Consider the following 19,943-nt stretch of genomic DNA (forward strand, 5'->3'; position numbering starts at 1 on the left):
AAACTGTAGAAGTGAGGTGTTATGTTGAAATGTGTTCATAAAATGCTGAAAACTGGGACAGCCTGGGTACACAAACCGTCAAACTATTTCTCCAGCTAAGCACATATGCACTAATAAGACCACAAATCATAAGTAGAAACAAATTTTAATTTAACACACTGAAATTGCACTACAAAAAGCTGTTTCTCACCTAATAACGGGACAATTTTAACTACAAAAAACTATAATGTAATACCAAATCTATGATTATTATGTAACAAATTATTATCTACAAAAACAAACATGTATTACATTTAACAAATTAAACGAAAAATCTGGAAAGAAGACCAGCTTCCAGAAGGTTGCACATCGGCACTAATACATATCCTATACACAAGCAAAGCGGTAAGACGGAACCTGGGAACTATAGGGGAATTTCTTTACTACCTGTGGCCTATAAGGTATTGTCAAAAGCACTGCTAAATAGAGTGGAAGAACAACTAAATCCACAGATTGATGAGTACCAAGGGGGCTTCAAAAAGGAGAGATCATGTGCAGAACAGATCCTGAACCTAAAACTGATAATCACTTATCAAAAACAGAGGAGCAAAAAGTTTGTGCTTTCATTCACAGACTTCAAGAAAGCCTATGATTCTGTAGACATACTGTTCCAAATTTTAGGGGAGACGAGCTTTGATAGAAAATCCAGTGAACTGGTTAACCAAACCCTAAGCAACACAACATTCAAGGTCAAGTTCAGAGGAAAGCTGTCGGGGGCCTTTAAGATTAAAATCGGGGTGAGAAAGGGAGACGGACTCTCCCTCTGCTCTTTAATTGTGTCCTTGATAAGGTGATCAGAGAGTAGTGACAAGGAATGAAAGGAATGGGTGGAATACAACTAGGGTGTAAGAATAAAGGAATACGGGTAGATTGTCTAGCATTCACAGATGATATTGTGATCTTGTCCGAGTTATTAGAAGAGACTGTTAACCACACCTCAGAACTGCACATACAGGTAGCTAAAGCAGACCTACAGATCTCTATTGAGAAGACACAACATATGACAAACATCATGACAGCTCCTAAATGGATGACAACAGAAGGAGGGAAACTTCAGAAGGTGGAGAGATTCGAATGCCTTGGAGAATGGATAGACATTGGAATGACCAAACAAGAAGCAATGGGAGCATGAATAAACAAAATGAACTTAGCTTATAAACTAACTATCAACACCTATAATAAGAAGAATATTTCAATAAACGCAAAATTGAAACATTACCAAATAGTGATCCACCCTGAAGCTCTATACGCAGCAAAAACTCTCAACTTAGCAAGAACCGGAGTGATCAAGAGGCTAGAACTGATAGAACGAAAGATCCTCAGGAGAATATTAGGATACCGAAGAACAGAAGATGGTCAATTTAGAAACCGAGCCAACCAGGAACTGTATACTAAGACAGAGAAAAATTCTGACGTCATCAGAAAAGAAGGAGCATGTTCTTCAGACACATCCTCTGAATGGACCAGGTGAGGTTAACATGGTGAATCGCACAATTTCTAATGAACAAGAAAACCAAAGTACGATGGATCCAAGAGATACAAAGAGATCTGGAAGAAATGAGAAGACACGAACAAGATACACAAAAGGGTGATTTTTAAATAAAAAATTCAGGCCTTCAAAGCTTTCAAGCACAGAACAAGACCCAGAACAAAATCATCTTCAACAGAAGAATGAAGAAGGTTGCAAATAATCAGAATGAAAGAATATTGGGAAAGAAGAAAGACCAGAAGAAATGAAGCTGAAATGAATTACATAGTCCTAAGATGGCCAAAACAAAAGAAGAAGAAGAAGAAGAAGAAGAAGAAGAAGAAGATAACGGAACATGTAAGATAATATGAGAGTAATCCATAAGGTAACAACCTACACTCCATGCTCCCTGTGCAGTGTGATATCAGACTTCTACACATGGTCAAACTCAACCTCAGCATCTTGTCTCAGTGATATGTGAGTGCCAGTCAAACAAATTATTATTGTGTATTCTGTAACTATTTAAAATGAACTGTGCAACACAAATTATTTCCAAATGTGATGCTAGAGGTTTATTTGATTTTTAAATGCACTGAAATTGAAACCTGAAGGAATTTACAGTCAACTGTAGGGAGTGGTGACACAGTAGAAATTTGAGAAATTGGTGTTAAATGTTCAACAATGGGTGAAACTCACCCTGATCTGTGTCAATACTTATAGACGACTTGAAGATTCAAATAAAGAAGAAACCTGTGAAACACGATGTGTTGCCCTAGAGCAACAACACATTTTTCCCCAAACATTTTTGCAACTGGTGATACTGTATACTAACACACAGGCCCATAGTAAAGTTTTTGCTTGACTAGTTCCCCTACAACTGAAAATTCCTGCATCACTGATATTTTTGATGTGGTATGAAGCAGATGCAAATGCCCTTCTTTATCAAAAAGTTACTAGAAATAAGACATGGGTATCTCACTTTATCACAGAGATCAAGTGTCAACCACTCAAGTGGCATCATCCCTCATCACAGAAAAAAAACCTGTGAAAATGCAAACAAACTTAAAAAACAACAATGCAACAGTTTTTTAGGATATAAGTGGTTTTCTCAAGGTCAATTTAATGCCAAGAAACACTAGAATCAATGAAAACCAATATAGTGACACCCTACAACAACTACAAGTAGCAATCCAAAATTGTAGGTGTGGAATTCTTTCTTGTAGACTGTCTTCACAACAATGCTTAGCTTCATATTCACTAGAGGCTTGCTTTGTTTTCCCCACACTGCGAATTGAGTGAGATGGGTTTTATGTTACTCAATCTGTATATTGAGAAAGCAGTACAGGAAAAATAGAGAGAAATTTGGAAAAGGTATTTAAATTCAGAGAGAAGAAATAAAAACATTAAGATCTGCCAATGTCATATTAACTCTCTTAGAAACAGAAAAAGGAGAAAGTTAGTGTAATTGAATGAATAATGTGTGGAAAAAGAGGTTAAAGGGTGATGAGGAATAAAAGTAAAACTAGGGTAATTGAGTGTATTCAAATCAAATCACAAGATTTGGAGAGAATTAAATTAGTAAACAAGACACCGAAAGCAGTAGATGAATTCTGTTCTTTGGCCAACAAAGTAACTGCTAAAGGTAGAAATAAATCTGTAATAACATGTTAAATCACACTAGAAAGAAAAGCTTACCTGAAAAAGAGAATTAATATAAAATGCAATTGTATGAAGTCTTTTCTGGAAGCATTTGTCTTGCATGTAGCTCAATACCTCACAGGGTCAACCTGCCATCACTTTTCTCCTTCTACCTCTTAGAATTTGGTCGTAAATGTCCCGATTTCAACTCAGTGAAAATGAAGAAGTGTTAAAAGTGCCAGTCCCTCCTGAATATCCTTTATCCAGCAGAGTTAGTGCTTTTGTTAGCAAGAAATCTTCTGTGAAGTGAGGGAGGTTAGAGAATAACATTTCACATCAACTGTGGTTTCCTATTGTAGGAACTGTTCTGGCAGTCACCTGAATCACTTTGGAGTACCACAGAAAATTTCAACCAGTGTGGTGAAACACACACACACACACACACACACACACACACCACCACCACCACCACCACCACCACCACCACCACCCCAAAGTTCACGGTCTTCACCACCACTTGGTGACTGAAGTTTAGAGTGAAATGAGACTGGGTAAAGCAGACTGAAGTCGTGGAATGGAAGCTCAAGATATATGCTTAGCTCACTGTAACAAAGTTTCAATGAGAAAGCATACGATTTCTAATCTTCTTAAAAACAAGAGTTTGAAGATGATGCCTCAAGGATAAATGTAGCTATACTGGATCAAAATATGGTGTCAGATGTACGCCTTTACTAATATTTGTTTCAAATTTATTCGTCAACTGCTGATCCTGTATATCATAAGGGTTTTGGTATGTACAAAACAATACAATTTATATTAAAAATTAGACATAAGATTTATATTTTACATTAAAAAATAAATGTATGGTTTAGGATACCACAGTGTTATAGAATTATTCTACTTCATAAACACAGCTGTCAATTAGTAGGTTCTATGCATACTTCTCACAAAAATTGTATGGTAAGTCTGTCACTGCGAAGGGTAGCTTATTATACGGATTTTCTGCCAGTATATTTGAAAGTATTTTGGAACTTTCTAGACATTATAAGCCTATATTCTTTCTGTTCCTTGTTCAATAATTGTGGATAGACAGAAGACAGTCTTTGAAATAGAGAGAAGGCAAGTTAATATGTTTAATTCTTTGAAATGCGGTCAGCATGACACTGTTTGGAATACAATGCACAATTGATCTGCTTGAGCATTCCACTTAAGATGTAGGTCCAAACTGATTCTGTCTGACAGATTTATTTTTTCACTTTTTTGCAAAGTAGATGTAAGTACTTAATTTCTGTTTTGTTTTTATTTAGTATTAGCTCATCCTTTTGCATCAGTTGAACAGACTTGTCAACCATTCTCAGTGTTTTCCTTTCCATTTCATTTGTATTAGGATTTGTCATTATAAGGATTGTATCATCACCATATATTACCCCTTTTGAATGTCAAGGCAATAATCTATTGTTATCCCTTACCGACAACAGTACTGTCAGAGTGCCACTTTGTTGGTACTCTGTTTACTTTGCTTAACTTATAAAATTCACCATTAGATGTATCTAGTGTGCTTGGTATGATGCTCGATGTTTCGATTTGTGTGTACACCACTTGTTATCAACTTTTGAGCATTGTCACTGTGATATTCAACAACTGATAACTCTGCTATTGCACTGTTCATTTAGACATTTTTCTTCATAATACTTGTTTGCATTTAGTTATTTCATCTACAGTTGCTGTTTTTGTGCAGTTTTGTTATTTAATATTGTTTCTGTGCAATTTTTCTTTAAGTTAATGATTTTGGTTTGTGTTTGCATTTGCATTAGTAATTTAATTTTTTTTAAAAAGTGTCGAACAATGTAATTCATGAATTATTGAAAAATACTAGTGATACAGAGTATTTTAGTAAGTGTAGCAGTTGTATAGAAAGTGGCAGTGATGTTCTTGGTGGTATATTGCTTGAAAATGAAGACAGAACGGGAAATACACATTACATTGAAGTGAATGCACTTGAAACACTACAGTTGCTGCCACATCCAGTGGGATCTTATGCAACTGAATATTTCAGTTTATTTTTCACTGTAGCATTACTTCAACTGTCACCAAAATAAACCACTCGGCTAAGCAATTTACATCCAAACATGCTGCTACTTTGTCCAGCCAAATAAAGAGTGGAAGAACATCACAATAGCTACAGTAATAGGTTTTACAGCCTGCTTACTGAATATGGGAATCAACAAAACATACTGAATACAGAACTCAACGAAAGACCTACACTGTTTTCATTCAGGAGCACAAAACCATCTAAGGCATTTCCATGGTATGGTAAAATGTATTCTGCTCCAAAACACAAGTGTCAGGTGATACAGAACTGCATACTTCAGGAAGACTATAACACACTGTCCAATTATTATACTTATTATTTCTGTAAATAATATTAAAAATTCATTTTTCTTTTGTCATTTTACTAAGAAATTTGTATTTGTATTTGTTTTTGAACATTTGTGAACTTTCTTGAAATCAAGTGTAGTGTTAATTATATGGAAACAAAATCAAATATATATATTATAAAAACAAAGATGATGTGACTTACCAAACAAAAGTAATTTAATGATCCTAACCCTACTCCTAATGATCCAACTCCCCAAGACACTATCCAAATTGAACCCTGCCTGGAACAGTTACGTCCTCCGTCACAGCGGGACCCACCTCCTCTTCCTCAAAATCACCCTCTCCAAACTTTCCAGGAATTTCTGACTTCCAGCCTTGCCTCTCAATTCTTCTTAAAAAACCTTAATCCTACTCCCAACATCACCACTGCTGAAGCCCAAGCTATCTGTGATCTGAAGGCTGACCGATCCATCGTCATTCTTCCGGCGGACAAGGGTTCCACGACCGTGGTACTCAATCGTCGGGAGTATGTGGCTGAGGGACTGCGTCAGCTTTCAGACAACACTACATACAAAGTTTGCCAAGGTAATCCCATTCCTGATGTCCAGGCGGAGCTTCAAGGAATCCTCAGAACCTTAGGCCCCCTACAAAACCTTTCACCTGACTCCATCAACTTCCTGACCCCACCAACATCCCGCACCCCTACCTTCTACCTTCTTCCTAAAATTCACAAACCCAATCATCCTGGCCGTCCCATTGTAGCTGGTTACCAAGCCTCCACAGAACGTATCTCTGTCTATGTAAATCAACACCTTCAACCCATTACATGCAGTCTGCCATCCTTCATCAAAGACACCAACCACTTTCTCGAATGCCTGGAATCCTTACCCAGTCTGTTACCCCCGGAAACCATCCTTGTAACCATTGATGCCACTTCCTTATACACAAATATTCCGCACGTCCAGGGCCTCACTGCGATGGAGCACTTCCTTTCACGCCAATCACCTGCCACCCTACCTAAAATCTCTTTCCTCATTACCTTAGCCAGCTTCATCCCGACCCACAACTTCTTCACTTTTGAAGGCCAGACATACCAACAATTAAAGGGAACAGCCATGGGTACCAGGATGGCCCCCTCGTATGCCAACCTATTCATGGGTCGCTTAGAGGAAGCCTTCTTGGTTACCCAGGCCTGCCAACCCAAAGTTTGGTACAAATTTATTGATGACATCTTCATGATCTGGACTCACAGTGAAGAAGAACTCCAGAATTTCCTCTCCAACCTCAACTCCTTTGGTTCCATCAGATTCACCTGGTCCTACTCCAAATCCCATGCCACTTTCCTTGACGTTGACCTCCATCTGTCCAATGGCCAGCTTCACACGTCCGTCCACATCAAACCCACCAACAAGCAACAGTACCTCCATTATGACAGCTGCCATCCATTCCACATCAAACGGCCCCTTCCCTACAGCCTAGGTCTTCGTGGCAAACGAACCTGCTCCAGTCCGGAATCCCTGAACCATTACACCAACAACCCGAAAACAGCTTTCGCGTCCCGCAACTACCCTCCCGACCTGGTACAGAAGCAAATAACCAGAGCCACTTCCTCATCTCCTCATACCCAGAACCTCCCACAGAAGAACCCCAAAAGTGCCCCACTTGTGACAGGATACTTTCCAGGACTGGATCAGACTCTGAATGTGGCTCTCCAGCAGGGATATGACTTCCTCAAATCCTGCCCTGAAATGAGATCCATCCTTCATGAAATCCTCCCCACTCCACCAAGAGTGTCTTTCCGCCGTCCACCTAACCTTCGTAACCTCTTAGTTCATCCCTATGAAATCCCCAAACCACCCTCCCTACCCTCTGGCTCCTACCCTTGTAACCGCCCCCGGTGTAAAACCTGTCCCATGCACCTACTCCAGTCCTGTAACCCGGAAGGTGTACACGATCAAAGGCAGAGCCACGTGTGAAAGCACCCACGTGATTTACCAACTGACCTGCCTACACTGTGAAGCTTTCTATGTGGGAGTGACCAGCAACAAACTGTCCATTTGCATGAATGGACACAGGCAGACAGTGTTTGTTGGTAATGAGGATCACCCTGTGGCTAAACATGCCTTGGTGCACGGCCAGCACATCTTGGCACAGTGTTACACCGTCCGGGTTATCTGGATACTTCCCACTAACACCAACCCGTCAGAACTCTGGAGATGGGAACTTGCCCTTCAGTATATCCTCTCTTCTCGTTATCTGCCAGGCCTCAATTGCTAATTTCAATTTGCCGCCGCTCGTACCTCACCTGTCTTTCAACAACATCTTTGCCTCTGTACTTTCGCCTCGACTGACATCTCTACCCAAACTCTTTGCTTTTACAAATGTCTGCTTGTGTCTGTGTATGTGCGGACGGATATGTGTGTGTGTGTGCGCGAGTGTATACCTGTCCTTTTTTCTCCCTGACGAAGCAACCATTGGTTGCGAAAGCTAGAATTTTGTGTGTATGTATGTGTCTGTTTGTGTTTCTATCGACCTGCCAGCGCTTTCGTATGGTAAGTCACATCATCTTTGTTTTTTATATATATATATTAAATACTTTTTATTTTGTCACTTATAAACAATTTAAAGTGATGAAACATGAAAATCTGGGTATACCATAATAAACTACTTACTTCTGTAGGTGAATGGCATTTTTTCATAGTTTTATACTGAAAGTAGCATGACATGTGGCAATTTAAATAGAACACTGTTTGACAGTATAAAGACTATATGACATTTTTAGCATTCACCACTCAAAATGGCTGACTGTAAAAGGGTTATGCCTTGCAGGGAAAAGAACAAGGCAGAGCATTCTAATTTGTACAAGAAAAACAAAAAGGCGTGGGACAGAGTGTTGCGACACTCCTGTAGTAACAGGCAGGGCACTTGATCTATAGTTATTTATGCTAACAACTTGTTTCCTAGCTACGAGATACTATTGATACATTATCCTTGATGCCATATTTTTCAAATTTAGATTTAGGAAATCACATGACACAGTTCAAATGCTGTACTTAGATCCAGGAGCACAGTACAGGCAAAAGAATGGCATTCAAAACATCCCACAACATCTGTAACCAGAGATTTTAGAGCTTCAGTGGTGGACAGACCAGGCCTACAGTTGTATAGCACAGAAGATATTAGCAGATTGTTCGCAATGTAGCTGCAAAGTAGTTGTTTCACGCAGTATTCTATGACAACAGATACAACAGGAATGAGGGATACTGACCTGTAGCTGTCAGGACTGTTTCTATCTCCCTTATTATAAACTGGGGCAACAATTGTAAATTTCAAGACACCAGGGAATTTTCCAGCTTGAAGCACACAGTCTATAAAGTAAGTCAGAGGAAACATTATAATATCAATTACACATTTTAGGATGTAATTTGAGAAGCCATAGATATCTTCACTACGTGAGTTACCTTGTTTAGACACAGTTTGGTATACAATCTGGCAATTAATCTGAGTCTACTTGAAAGTAACAAATCAGGTACACCTATATTGCCCAAAGTAACTTCAGAACTGTTTTCATCTGTTGCTGAGATAGTAGATTCTCCATGACTTGCACTGCTTATGAAGAAGTTATTTAGCACATCAGGTAAGACTGGAGTCACTTGCTTCATTATGAGTTTCCCCACTATGAAGTTTAGTACCTTCCAGGCTGCTTTGCATTTCCTGCTATTTGCGTTTCTGTCCTGTGTGTGTTTATTATTATTCTACCCCATATCTCTGTTTCATAACAGGATTGCCAGCTTTTGTCATGGTGTACAAGGCAAAAAGCCCACCTCTTAGTTCTTTTACATAGGGGAGTAGTTATTCTTACTTGTGGGCAACATTTACTGAGTAAGTTATAGATTTACTGAGTAAGTTATAGAGACTATCAATAAACATATCAAAGATAGGGCCAATGTTGTCACAGTTACTCTGAATTCCCCTCTCAACCTCGGATAACCCATCCCTCAAGTGCATAATGTAATCTGCTTTTAATGTTCTGAACTTCTTAATATAGGAGGGTTGCTGTACATTATAATTAACACTTTCACTAGTCATCCATAAGCCTAGAAGAACCGACAGCACAGGATCTACTACAACACACTGTAATTCAGTTTCTTCTGGGTTGGAAATTATATTGTCGAAGAATACATTCATGTTTAGTTAGATGTTCATGTGACACACATAATGAGTCATATAAAATGAACTGTGTAGTTGACACAATAATTTGGATGATTATATATAGACTGTTGATAGACATTTGTAAAAGAAGTAACAGACAAAACTATGAATGAAAAATGAAGCTGATTATAAATTCAGAAGTATGCCTGTTCAACAGTGAAGTAGGCCCGTAAACCTCAAGAAAATGATAAACTACGGTGCTGTAAAAGAGTTGGAAATAAACAAATTGTGACCAAAGAATAATGTCAAGTACAGCTGATACACAAAATAACTTTAATACAGCCATGCTTATGATATATTGGTTATGATTCCAACAGTATTCTTATTTTTTACATATCTGGCAATCATTATTATTTACTAGTCATTCACTTTCAAAAGCTGCATGCAGAGTTAACAGACAAAGTTAGTACATGTTGCTAAAAACTAATACTGTTGTTCCAGTTACAGAATGGTACTTACTAGATGGAATGTGACATTCCTTGTACAGCAGGTAACAAGTGCCAATAGCAAGCATCAGCAGTGTTCCCATGACGACAGCAACAGCTGCAACCCATACACGGGTGTCAAAGTTCTCAGCTCCCTCCAGCAGATGTCTGGCTAACTCTGCAGCAAACATGATAACTACAAAGATAAGCAATCATAAAGAAATTTCCTAGTCTTACAGAGCTTGCGATTTTTCAAGTACCACAGTGTTGTTAATGAAATAAGCAAGTGATTTTTATCTTACTAAGCATTATGAAAATTACATCTTGTTTTAATACATGACTCTCAGTTTAACTGTCCATGAAAGATAATCAAATTACATAAAGTTACTTCAGTGGATATGCCTTTCATGACACATATGGCAAAAACATTATAGCTTATAGAAAAGTATTGTGGCAGCTTTTGCACCCAACAAATGAAGTCTTGCATTACAGCCTCACAGTCTTCAAAGTGCTGCCCAATCAGAGCATTTTTAGGGGATCTAAACAGATGTACACCACTGGAGGTGAAGTCAGGGCTATAAAGTAGATATTCCAAGCATTCCCTATGAAATATCTGAAATAACATGTGTTTATTTTGTGTGAAAGCAGGCATTGTCATTTAGAAGAATCACACCCATTGCCTGGAGCCCATGTCATTTTACACATATAACTAGTTGAAGTACCTACAGATCATTCAGTAAGCTGTGGCATTAATAGTCTGATTATGAGGCTGGAATTTCAACAATATGTATGTTCCAAAAACATAGTCACCCTAACCTTGCAAGACTCATGGAAGTGCTTTATACATACAAGTGCATGTGTGTGTGCATCCTATAATGAACCCTGTTAGAAAATCATCACATTCTTCAATTTAATGCAAGAGGTGCTGTGTGGATAGACCTACTCTGTTCCATTTATGAGAAGGAGTCAACCATTGTGGGTCCAACATACATGAGCTACAACCTTCTAGAAACATACAACCATAAAATTTAAAATAATATGCAGTTCAATATTACAGCATTTGTGACATATAAGGACCCGGCTCCATATATGTAAGACAAAGCATTATGACATCCGGCAAGAACTGGTCATGTTGAGAGGCTGTTCATCAATTTCATACGCAGACAACTGATTGGAATTTCTCTCACCTTTACAATGTATGCAATTTCTTGAAGACATGTTTGTGATGGAGGAGGAAGGATAACTAGATCAATTTTCCATCTAATATCGCATTACAGCGTGCTGTGATTTACATAGATTCTAATTCTATTCATGTGCATCTCCTGCACTAGTTATACGAATTACGTATTGGTTTGACGTCATAAGCACGTGACTGCGTGTGAGATCACTCTCTAAGTTTTCATATATTTTTAGGTTTCAGATACATATTTTAATGGTTTTTGTGATAATATTTGCTATATAAGTGACTTATTAGTGGTTTCTTCATTCACCTCCACCTTTCTTGTGTTGTGACCTGATATTTGTGAGTGTTTCGTATCGAGCAACTTAACCTCTTACCTGTGTTTACATTCCATGCTGACCAGTTGCAGCTGTAGCGGCGCATCGAAAGCTAAGTACTAATTAATTGTTTGTGTATAGTGGTTTATTCAGGAACTTTAGTAGTCTCCAACAGGTGTTCTTGGTGTTTTCTGGTGAAATAATTTCAGAAGAAATTTTTGGGAACTGTTTTCAGTTTCATTACTGTGTCATTAGACATTTTATTTTCTTTCTGTGTTAGTCTTTTGTTATATTCTCATTTGCTGTTGATTAATACTGTTAATAATAGTAGTTACTTCCCTTGTAGAGTAAGTTTGTGATTTTTGTAGTCAGCTTTTTTAACATCTTCTTATTGCACTAGTGGAACTTAGATAAAGTAGTTTTCTTGTTTCAATAACTGTAAAATTTTACCATGAGTGAGAAGTGTGGGCTTTGCCGTAGGTTCGTGAGTAGTGGAGTGCGGTGTGAGACTTGTTCAAAGTATTTTCACTGGGGGGAATGCAGTGGGGAAGCCAGTGGGCATTCTGGTGAGATCCTCTCCTGGAACTGCAGATTATGTAGCAAGAGTAAGTTGATAGAGGAGCAGGAGCCCAAGATCTGTGTCCTTCAGGTGCAGTTGAGAAACACACAGGATGCGCTAGATAGGATGAGGAGGGAGAAGGGGGTTGGGAAATGAGAGCTGGCTGTTGGCAAGAGATCTGCTAGGAGAAGGAGATTTTCAGATAGTTTTACTATTGGTGTTTGCAATAGATATGACCAACTGTCAGAGTCTAGTGGAGAGGAATCTCTAGTAGCTGTAGATGTAGGAAGTATGCAGCAGACCTCAGCAGTTACGGTGACTAGGACAGTTGCAAAGTCTAAGAGAAAGAAGAAGGTTCCGCTATTAGGTAGTTCTCATGGTAGAGGTGAAGGCCAGCAGTTGCAGGAAGTGTTGGGGAATGAGCACCAGGTCACCAGCATTGTGAAGCCTAATGCAGGATTGGCTCAGGTGACTGTTAACATAGGGGGGTTATGTAGGGATTTTACTAAAGAGGATCAGGTAGTGATTGTGGGTGGGGCTGGTAATAGTATTGATAGGGATGGGGAGTATGACATAGATGGTGACCTGGAAAAGATAGCCACTCAGACTGGCAACACGAATGTGCATTTCGTGGAACTGTTTCAGCGTCACGATCGGCCTCATCTTAATACAGCCGTCAAGCGTAATAACATGAGACTTGGGGGTGCACTGATGACAGAAGGCATGAGTCACATTTCAGTCGTGTCGGTGGAGTCTATCACCAGGACGGGTTTCACTAGACATGGCCTGCACCTCAACAGGTATGGAAAAGGGGAGTTGGCGAAGCACTCATGGGAAATTCTTGTACTAGTGGGTGTTAGAGCTGCACCTTTTTTAGATTGAAGTCAGTTGATAGGTATCCCTGCTTAAGGGGAGTCTCTCTAACAGAGAAACCACTTTTCATCAAAATATACAAGGTATTAGAGATGAAATTATTGGTATATCTGAACACTTCTTAAATAAGTAGGTAATTCAGAGGCTTCCTTTACCAGGATACAGGTTGGCTGGCAGCTTCTCTAGGAGCTCTTTGCGGTGTGGGGGAGTAGCCATATATGTGAAAAATGGTATCCCATTTGAGTCAATTGATGTTTGAAAGTACTGCACTGAAAAGGTGTTTGAATGTTGTGCAGGTGTGGTTAAATTTAGTGGAGTTAGACTTCTAACTGTTGTTATTTATAGATCCCCAGACTCCGATTTCACAACATTTTTGCTAAAGCTACAGGAGGTTCTTGGTTCACTTTATAGGAAATACAAAAAGTTAGTTATATGTGGTGACTTCAATATTAATTGTATAAGTGATTGTGCAAGGAAAAGGATGCTGGTAGACCTCCTTAATTCATATAATCTTATGCAAACCGTATTCTTTAGAACGAGAGTGTATGGGAACAGTAGAACAACCATAAACAACATTTTTGTTCATTCCTCATTACTAGAAGGGCATTCTGTTAGCAAAAAAGTGAATGGCCTTTCAGATCATGATGCACAAGTTTTAACTCTAAAATATTTTTGTGCTGCAAGACATGTTAAATATAGTTATCAACTTTTTAGGAAAGCTGATCCAGTTGCTGTAGAGACCTTTGTAAACCTTATCAAGGAACAAGAGTGGCAAGATGTTTATAGTGCTGATACAGTAGACGATAAATATAATGCTTTCCTCAAGACTTTTCTCGTGCTTTTCGAAAGTTGCTTTCCATTAGAATGTTCAAAACAGGGTACTAGCACAAACAGACAGCCTGGGTGGCTGACTAGAGGGATAAAAATATCCTGTAGAACAAAGTGGAAATTATATCAAAATGTTAGAAACAGTCAAAATCTAAATGCAACAGCCCATTACAAACAGTATTGTAAGGTGCTTAAAAAAGTTATTACGAAGGCAAAAAGTATGTGGTACGCAGACAGAATAGCTAAGTCTCAGGATAAAATTAAAACCATATGGTCAGTCGTAAAGGAAGTGGCAGGTCTGCAGAGACAGGTCGAGGATATAGAATCAGTGTGTAGTGGGAATGTCCGTTTTACCGATAAGTCGCATATATGTACAGTATTTAATAATCACTTTCTGAATATAGCAGGTGAACTAAATAGAAACCTAGTCCCAACAGGGAATCATATAGCGCTCACAGAAAAAAGTGTTCCGAGACTGTTACCTGAAATGCTCCTCCATGATACTGACAAGAGGGAGATTGAGTTAATAATTAAATCACTAAAGGCCAAGAACTCTCATGGATATGACGGGGTATCTAGCAGAATACTGAAGCATTGTTCTATGTATGTCAGCCCAGTACTTAGCCATATCTGTAACTTTTCCTTTAGGAGTGGTCAGTTTCCTGACCGATTAAAGTACTCCGTAGTGAAGCCACTTTATAAAAAGGGAGACAGGGATAATGTTGACAATTATAGACCTATTTCTATGCCATCGGTGTTTGCTAAAGTTATCGAGAAGGTTGTATATACAAGGTTACTGGAGCATTTAAATTCACATAATTTACTGTCAAATTTACAGTTTGGTTTTAGAAATGGTTTAACAACTGAAAATGTTATATTCTCTTTTCTCTGTGAGGTGGACAGATTAAATAAAAGGTTGCGAATGCTAGGTGTTTTCTTTGATTAGACGAAGGCTTTTGACTGAGTTGAGCACAAAATATTACTGCAGAAGTTGGACCATTAGGAGTAAGAGGAGCAGCTTACAATTGGTTTGCCTCTTACTTTAAGAATAGGAAGCAGAAGGTAATTCTCCGCAATATTGAGAGTGGTAGTGATGTTCAGTCCCAATGGAGCACTGTTAAGTGGGGCTTTCCCCAAGGGTCGGTGCTGGGGCCACTGCTGTTTCTTATTTACATAAATTATATGCCTTCTAGTATTACAGGTGATTCAAAAATATTTCTGTTTGCTGATGACACCAGCTTGGTAGTGAAGGATCTTGTGTGTACTATTGAAACATTATCAAATAATATAGTTCATGAAATCAGTTCATGGCTTGTGGAAAATAATTTGATGCTAAATCACAGTAAGACTCAGTTTTTACAGTTTCTAACTCACAATTCAGCAAGAACTGATATTTTGATCAGACAGAATGGGCATATTATCAGTGAGACGGAACAGTTCAAGTTCCTAGGCATTCTGATAGATAGTAAGCTGTTGTGGAAAGCCCATGTTCAGAAACTAAATGCTGCTTTATTTACCATTAGAACAGTATCTGAAATAAGTGACAGTTCAACACAAAAAGTAGTCTATTTCGCATATTTTCATACGCTTATGTCATATGGTATTATTTTTTGGGGTAATTCTTCTGATTCAAAAAGGGTATTTTTGGCTCAAAAACGGGCTGTTCGAGCTATAAGTGGTGTAAGTTGGAGAACCTCTTGTCGATCCCTATTTAACAGTCTGAAAATTCTGACATTGCCCTCATAGTATATATTTTCTTTAATGTCATTTGTTGTTAGCAATATTAGCTTATTCCCAAGAGTTAGCATCTTTCACTCAGTTAATACTAGGCAGAAATCAAATTTGCATGTGGAATGCACTTCCTTGACTCTTGTGCAGAAAGGAGTGCACTATTCTGCTGCATCCATTTTCAATAAGCTACCACAAGAACTCAAAAATCTTAGCAGTAGCCCAAACGCTTTAAAGTCTAAACTAAAGAGTTTCCTCTTGGCTCACTCCACCTATTCTGTCGAGGAGCTCTTGGAAGAGCTGAAAAATTAAGCAAATTCCAGTGTTAAATTGTTGATTTTCTTTATTTAAACTTACGAGTTGTCACCTGAATATGTTTCTTGTATTTCATTTTATCTGTTTCTACTATCGTATTACAATTTCATGTATTGACTCATTCCATGACCATGGAGTCTTCTCCTTAATTTGGTCCCACAGAACAATAAATAAATAAATAAAACAATGTCAGAATTCTGCATAGTGTTAACACATTTAATGGAAAATGGCCACAATTTGGGAGTGTCTATACACTGGGTCACCACTGATTCAAAAGGTGTTCCATGAAATGGTTGGTATAAGCTTTTCCAGCAGCCTTAAGTGCTCTTTGTGATGTAGCTTGGTAGATTGTGTGGGGACTCATTTTCTTGCTCTTCAGTTCACAGTTAGACTATAGTACAAATGGTCCAACCTACATAGATCATCATCAGTGGCAAATGCATTGCACATCTACCATAAAATAACCAAATAGTGTTGTTAGTTGCAAAAGAAAAAAGTGGAGAAATAAAATTTGTGAGTTGCAGAAAAATACAGTATGAAGCTGGAGTGACGCAACATGATATGACATTAGCTAGGGTCTAGTTTTTGTAGGTGACACTACTGATGTGGCCCCTAGGAACAGAACTATAGTGGAAGAAGGAAGTAACTTTGGATATTAATATCCTATTGACAATGGAATCACTAGAGAGACAGAGCAAAAGCTCATATTGTGGAAGAACAGATAAGACAATCAACCATTTCATTTCCAGAGGAACCATCTCAAAATCTGCCATACATGATTTGCGAAAACATTGGAAAACATAAATTTTGATAGCCCCAATTCTCCCAAATGTAAATCCAGTGTCTTAAATGAGTCACTCATTTGGAAGAACTATAGGATAAGCACAAGGACAAATTGAAGTGAATTAAAAGGAGACAGATGCATCCCAGATGGAAATGTGCATGTACAACAAACAATATACAATGTACAAACAAATGTACAGCAAACAATGACAAAAGTTTATAAAGTCAAATGAAATGGAAGGGAAGAATGACAGAATTAGCCACGATAATGTGTGTAGCAGTCCTGTTCTGCAAGTGTCAGTTACTGAGTGAACAAAGATGAGAGTGTTGTTCAAGAAGTTCAGTCCAGGACTATGGAGTGCTTTTTTCTGGTTTTTTAATAATCCTAAAGCTACAATGCAACACTGAACATCCTGAACAACTTGCTAAACAACTTTTGTCATAATATGTCCATTATTCTGGATGACCACAGGTGGCTCATTCATAACATGCAACGAACTAACTAACTAACTAACTAACTAACAAGGGCTGGTAAGTGCTCGACTCAGGCACGCTGTCAGTTGCAGGGTCAGAATTTGTATCAACTACTGAAGTAATGTGCACACACTTGAAAGCTGTGTGCATTAGCAGTGTGTTGTTATCCGTGAGAGTGCACCACGAAAGAGCAATAGTGTGAACTTCCGATAGAGCCCGCCATGGGCGAGTGCCTATTTAACATTCTCATGCTACGCTTGCGGAGTTCTTATGTTATTACGGCTTGCATACATTTGCCTTATCTTATTGTGTTCAGTGTATATTATGGTGACTGGTGTACATACCACAGTCTAATAAAGTTGTACTAACATTCTTGGTTTTGTTGTGTGTCCAAGTTATAACGCAAGTGACGACGAGTGTGGGATTCTTCTCCATGCGGTTTTCAGTCTCTGCTTCATCCTCTGTTGCATCTAAGATGTCTGATGGCGCTCCTGATGAGATTTTATGCCAGCTGGTTGATAAGCAAGGGGTTCTTACTGTGACATTGTAGCACCTCAGTCAATAGCTGGAGGCGTTTACCACACCACAACACAACCTAACCCAGGTATCACAAACAATTGCCCTTGCTTTGGCCAGTTCGGGTCTGTCTCAATCTACATCACCTGTTGCATCACCCCTTGCACCTCCTGTTTTACCTGTTGCTACCCTGTTGTTTATCCCTTGTTTCTGGCTTACGATGAGTCTGTCGAAGAATGGGAAGCCTCCGAAAAATTGTTGCAGCAGCACTTTCAAGCATCTGGATGAACTGATGTCACTTTACGCCGAGCTTTCTTTTTGTTTTGGTTATCGCCTCACATGTGTCAACTTCTCTGCCAAATGGGCCCCCCTGCAGAATACATCTTCACTCTCTTTTGATAATCTGTGACGCCTTCTTTGAAATACTACTGTAAACGGATGCCTGTCCAGGTTAAGTTCTATCAGTGTCACAAGAAACCGAAACATTCCTATAAGACTTGGGCAGCTGAGCTTCACGATTTAAGCCATTGCTGTCACTTTTGTCACTGATATACATAAGGAGTCGTATGCCGCCCAAATGATTTGTGTTGGTTGCGCCCCCCCCCCCCTCTCCCCACCCCCACCCCCAGCGTCATTGCCAGACATTCACTTCTGCCCCACGGCTAAACATGTGAATGCTGATGTGCTCTGGCATTTTCCGGCTGGCGGCTGGTCTGCACACTTTTTGATCAAGAGGAGTCACTCTGTTTCCACATCGATGAATGCGCTCAAAAAACCGTCAACCATTTCCCAATCACTAGCACTTGGGTTGCACAGGCTCGTGCTACTGATCTAATTTTACGAAAAGTGATACACTGCATATAACATGGCTGGCCTGAGGCACCTCCATTGCAGTCACCCGACCCCCTCCGTAACTACTGTGTGTTTTGGCATCGTTTCTCTGTACTCAATGGTGTTCTGCTCCTTGATGTGTACTATTCAGCTCCTCGCATAGTGGTTCCCTCAGCTCTCTGTTTGGAGATCTTACAATTGCTGCTCACTGATCATTGGGGGTGGGGGTTCACGCACAAGTTGTTTGCCTGCCATCGTATTTTATGGCCTGGTTTGGATGGTGATATCACTAGTTTGATTACAGCATGCCCTCAATGCACATTGCAGCACACTACCCTGTGGGCAACATTGTCTCCGTGACTGCAACCTCCACAGCAGTGGGACCGTCTCCACATTGGTTTCACTGGTCCTCTCCTTAATGCATACTGTTTAATAGAAACTGATGCATTCTCTAAGTTCCCATATGTTGTTCATTTCCCCGTCAGCTTCAGCCTCTGCCACCATGACAGTTTCGTCAAAAATATTTTCCAACTGAGGACTTAAAGCAATGTTGTTCTCTGATAATGGCCCTTAGCTTGTGTCCCAGGATTTTGCTGCCTCTGGCAATGCCCATGGGATTTACCACATCTTTGATCCGCCCTATCAGCTGCAGTCCAACAGTGACACCAAAAGGTTAGTTAGAACGCTCAAAATTCAAATAAAAAAGTATGTGACTCTGTCCCGGTTTAACATTGCCTTGGATCAATTTCTGTCTTCCCATTGGTTCACACCATTCGACGACAACAGCCATACTAAACTGCTGCATGGGTTCAACCCCAAATGCTCCTGCACTTCTTGCAGCCTGGCTAGATATGCCACACGTGCAACTATCGTCCAGCTTCCAGCCTAGTGTGGCTGTCTGGGCACGTGGGTTTGGTTGTCATCCAAAATGGCTTCTCGCCATCATCTCCTGATGCCAGAGTCACTGTCACTGTGACATCTGTACAAAGGAGGGCCTGTGTGCATGTCATTATGACCAGTTGCACGTGCGTGTGGATGACCAGACAACCTCGGCCAGGACACTGACATCACCACACCAGTCTGTGCCGCTTGGTAGATCACCTGATGTGACTCAGTCCCTGGCACAACAAACGAAGGGCCCCTGTCAGTGGTGGACGAACCTGGCATAGCTTCTTCTGCACCCCTACCAGCGCCCGTCCGCATCGGAGCACTCTCCTCTGCCTCAACCACCAACTGTAGTGGCACCACCACCACCACCACCACCACCACGCCTTGAACCTGATGTGGACATGGAGCTCATGCCAACGTCATCCATCCTACCATACAGGTTGACACGAGAAGGCAGACTTTGATGCTCCCCGCACCCCAAGCACTGCCA

The 19,943-nt window shown here is 39.7% G+C and overlaps 1 protein-coding gene across 5 annotated transcripts in view; it reads right to left on the minus strand.

Moving 5' to 3' along the window:
* LOC124605800 (protein turtle homolog A) overlaps positions 1-19,943 on the minus strand; it is a 113,845-nt gene that overhangs the window by 32,075 nt on the left and 61,827 nt on the right. For 2 of the 5 annotated variants that reach the window (XM_047137719.1, XM_047137737.1), the window contains exon 5: positions 10,196-10,357. In XM_047137719.1, coding sequence (XP_046993675.1) covers positions 10,196-10,357 — 162 coding nt within the window. Of the gene's footprint in view, positions 1-8,527; positions 8,893-10,195; positions 10,358-19,943 lie in introns of those variants that run through there. The other 3 variants (XM_047137710.1, XM_047137701.1, XM_047137729.1) reach the window with 3 other exon arrangements.

The sequence above is a fragment of the Schistocerca americana genome, chromosome 1 (assembly GCF_021461395.2).
Source record: "Schistocerca americana isolate TAMUIC-IGC-003095 chromosome 1, iqSchAmer2.1, whole genome shotgun sequence".
NCBI classification, from domain to species: domain Eukaryota; kingdom Metazoa; phylum Arthropoda; class Insecta; order Orthoptera; family Acrididae; genus Schistocerca; species Schistocerca americana.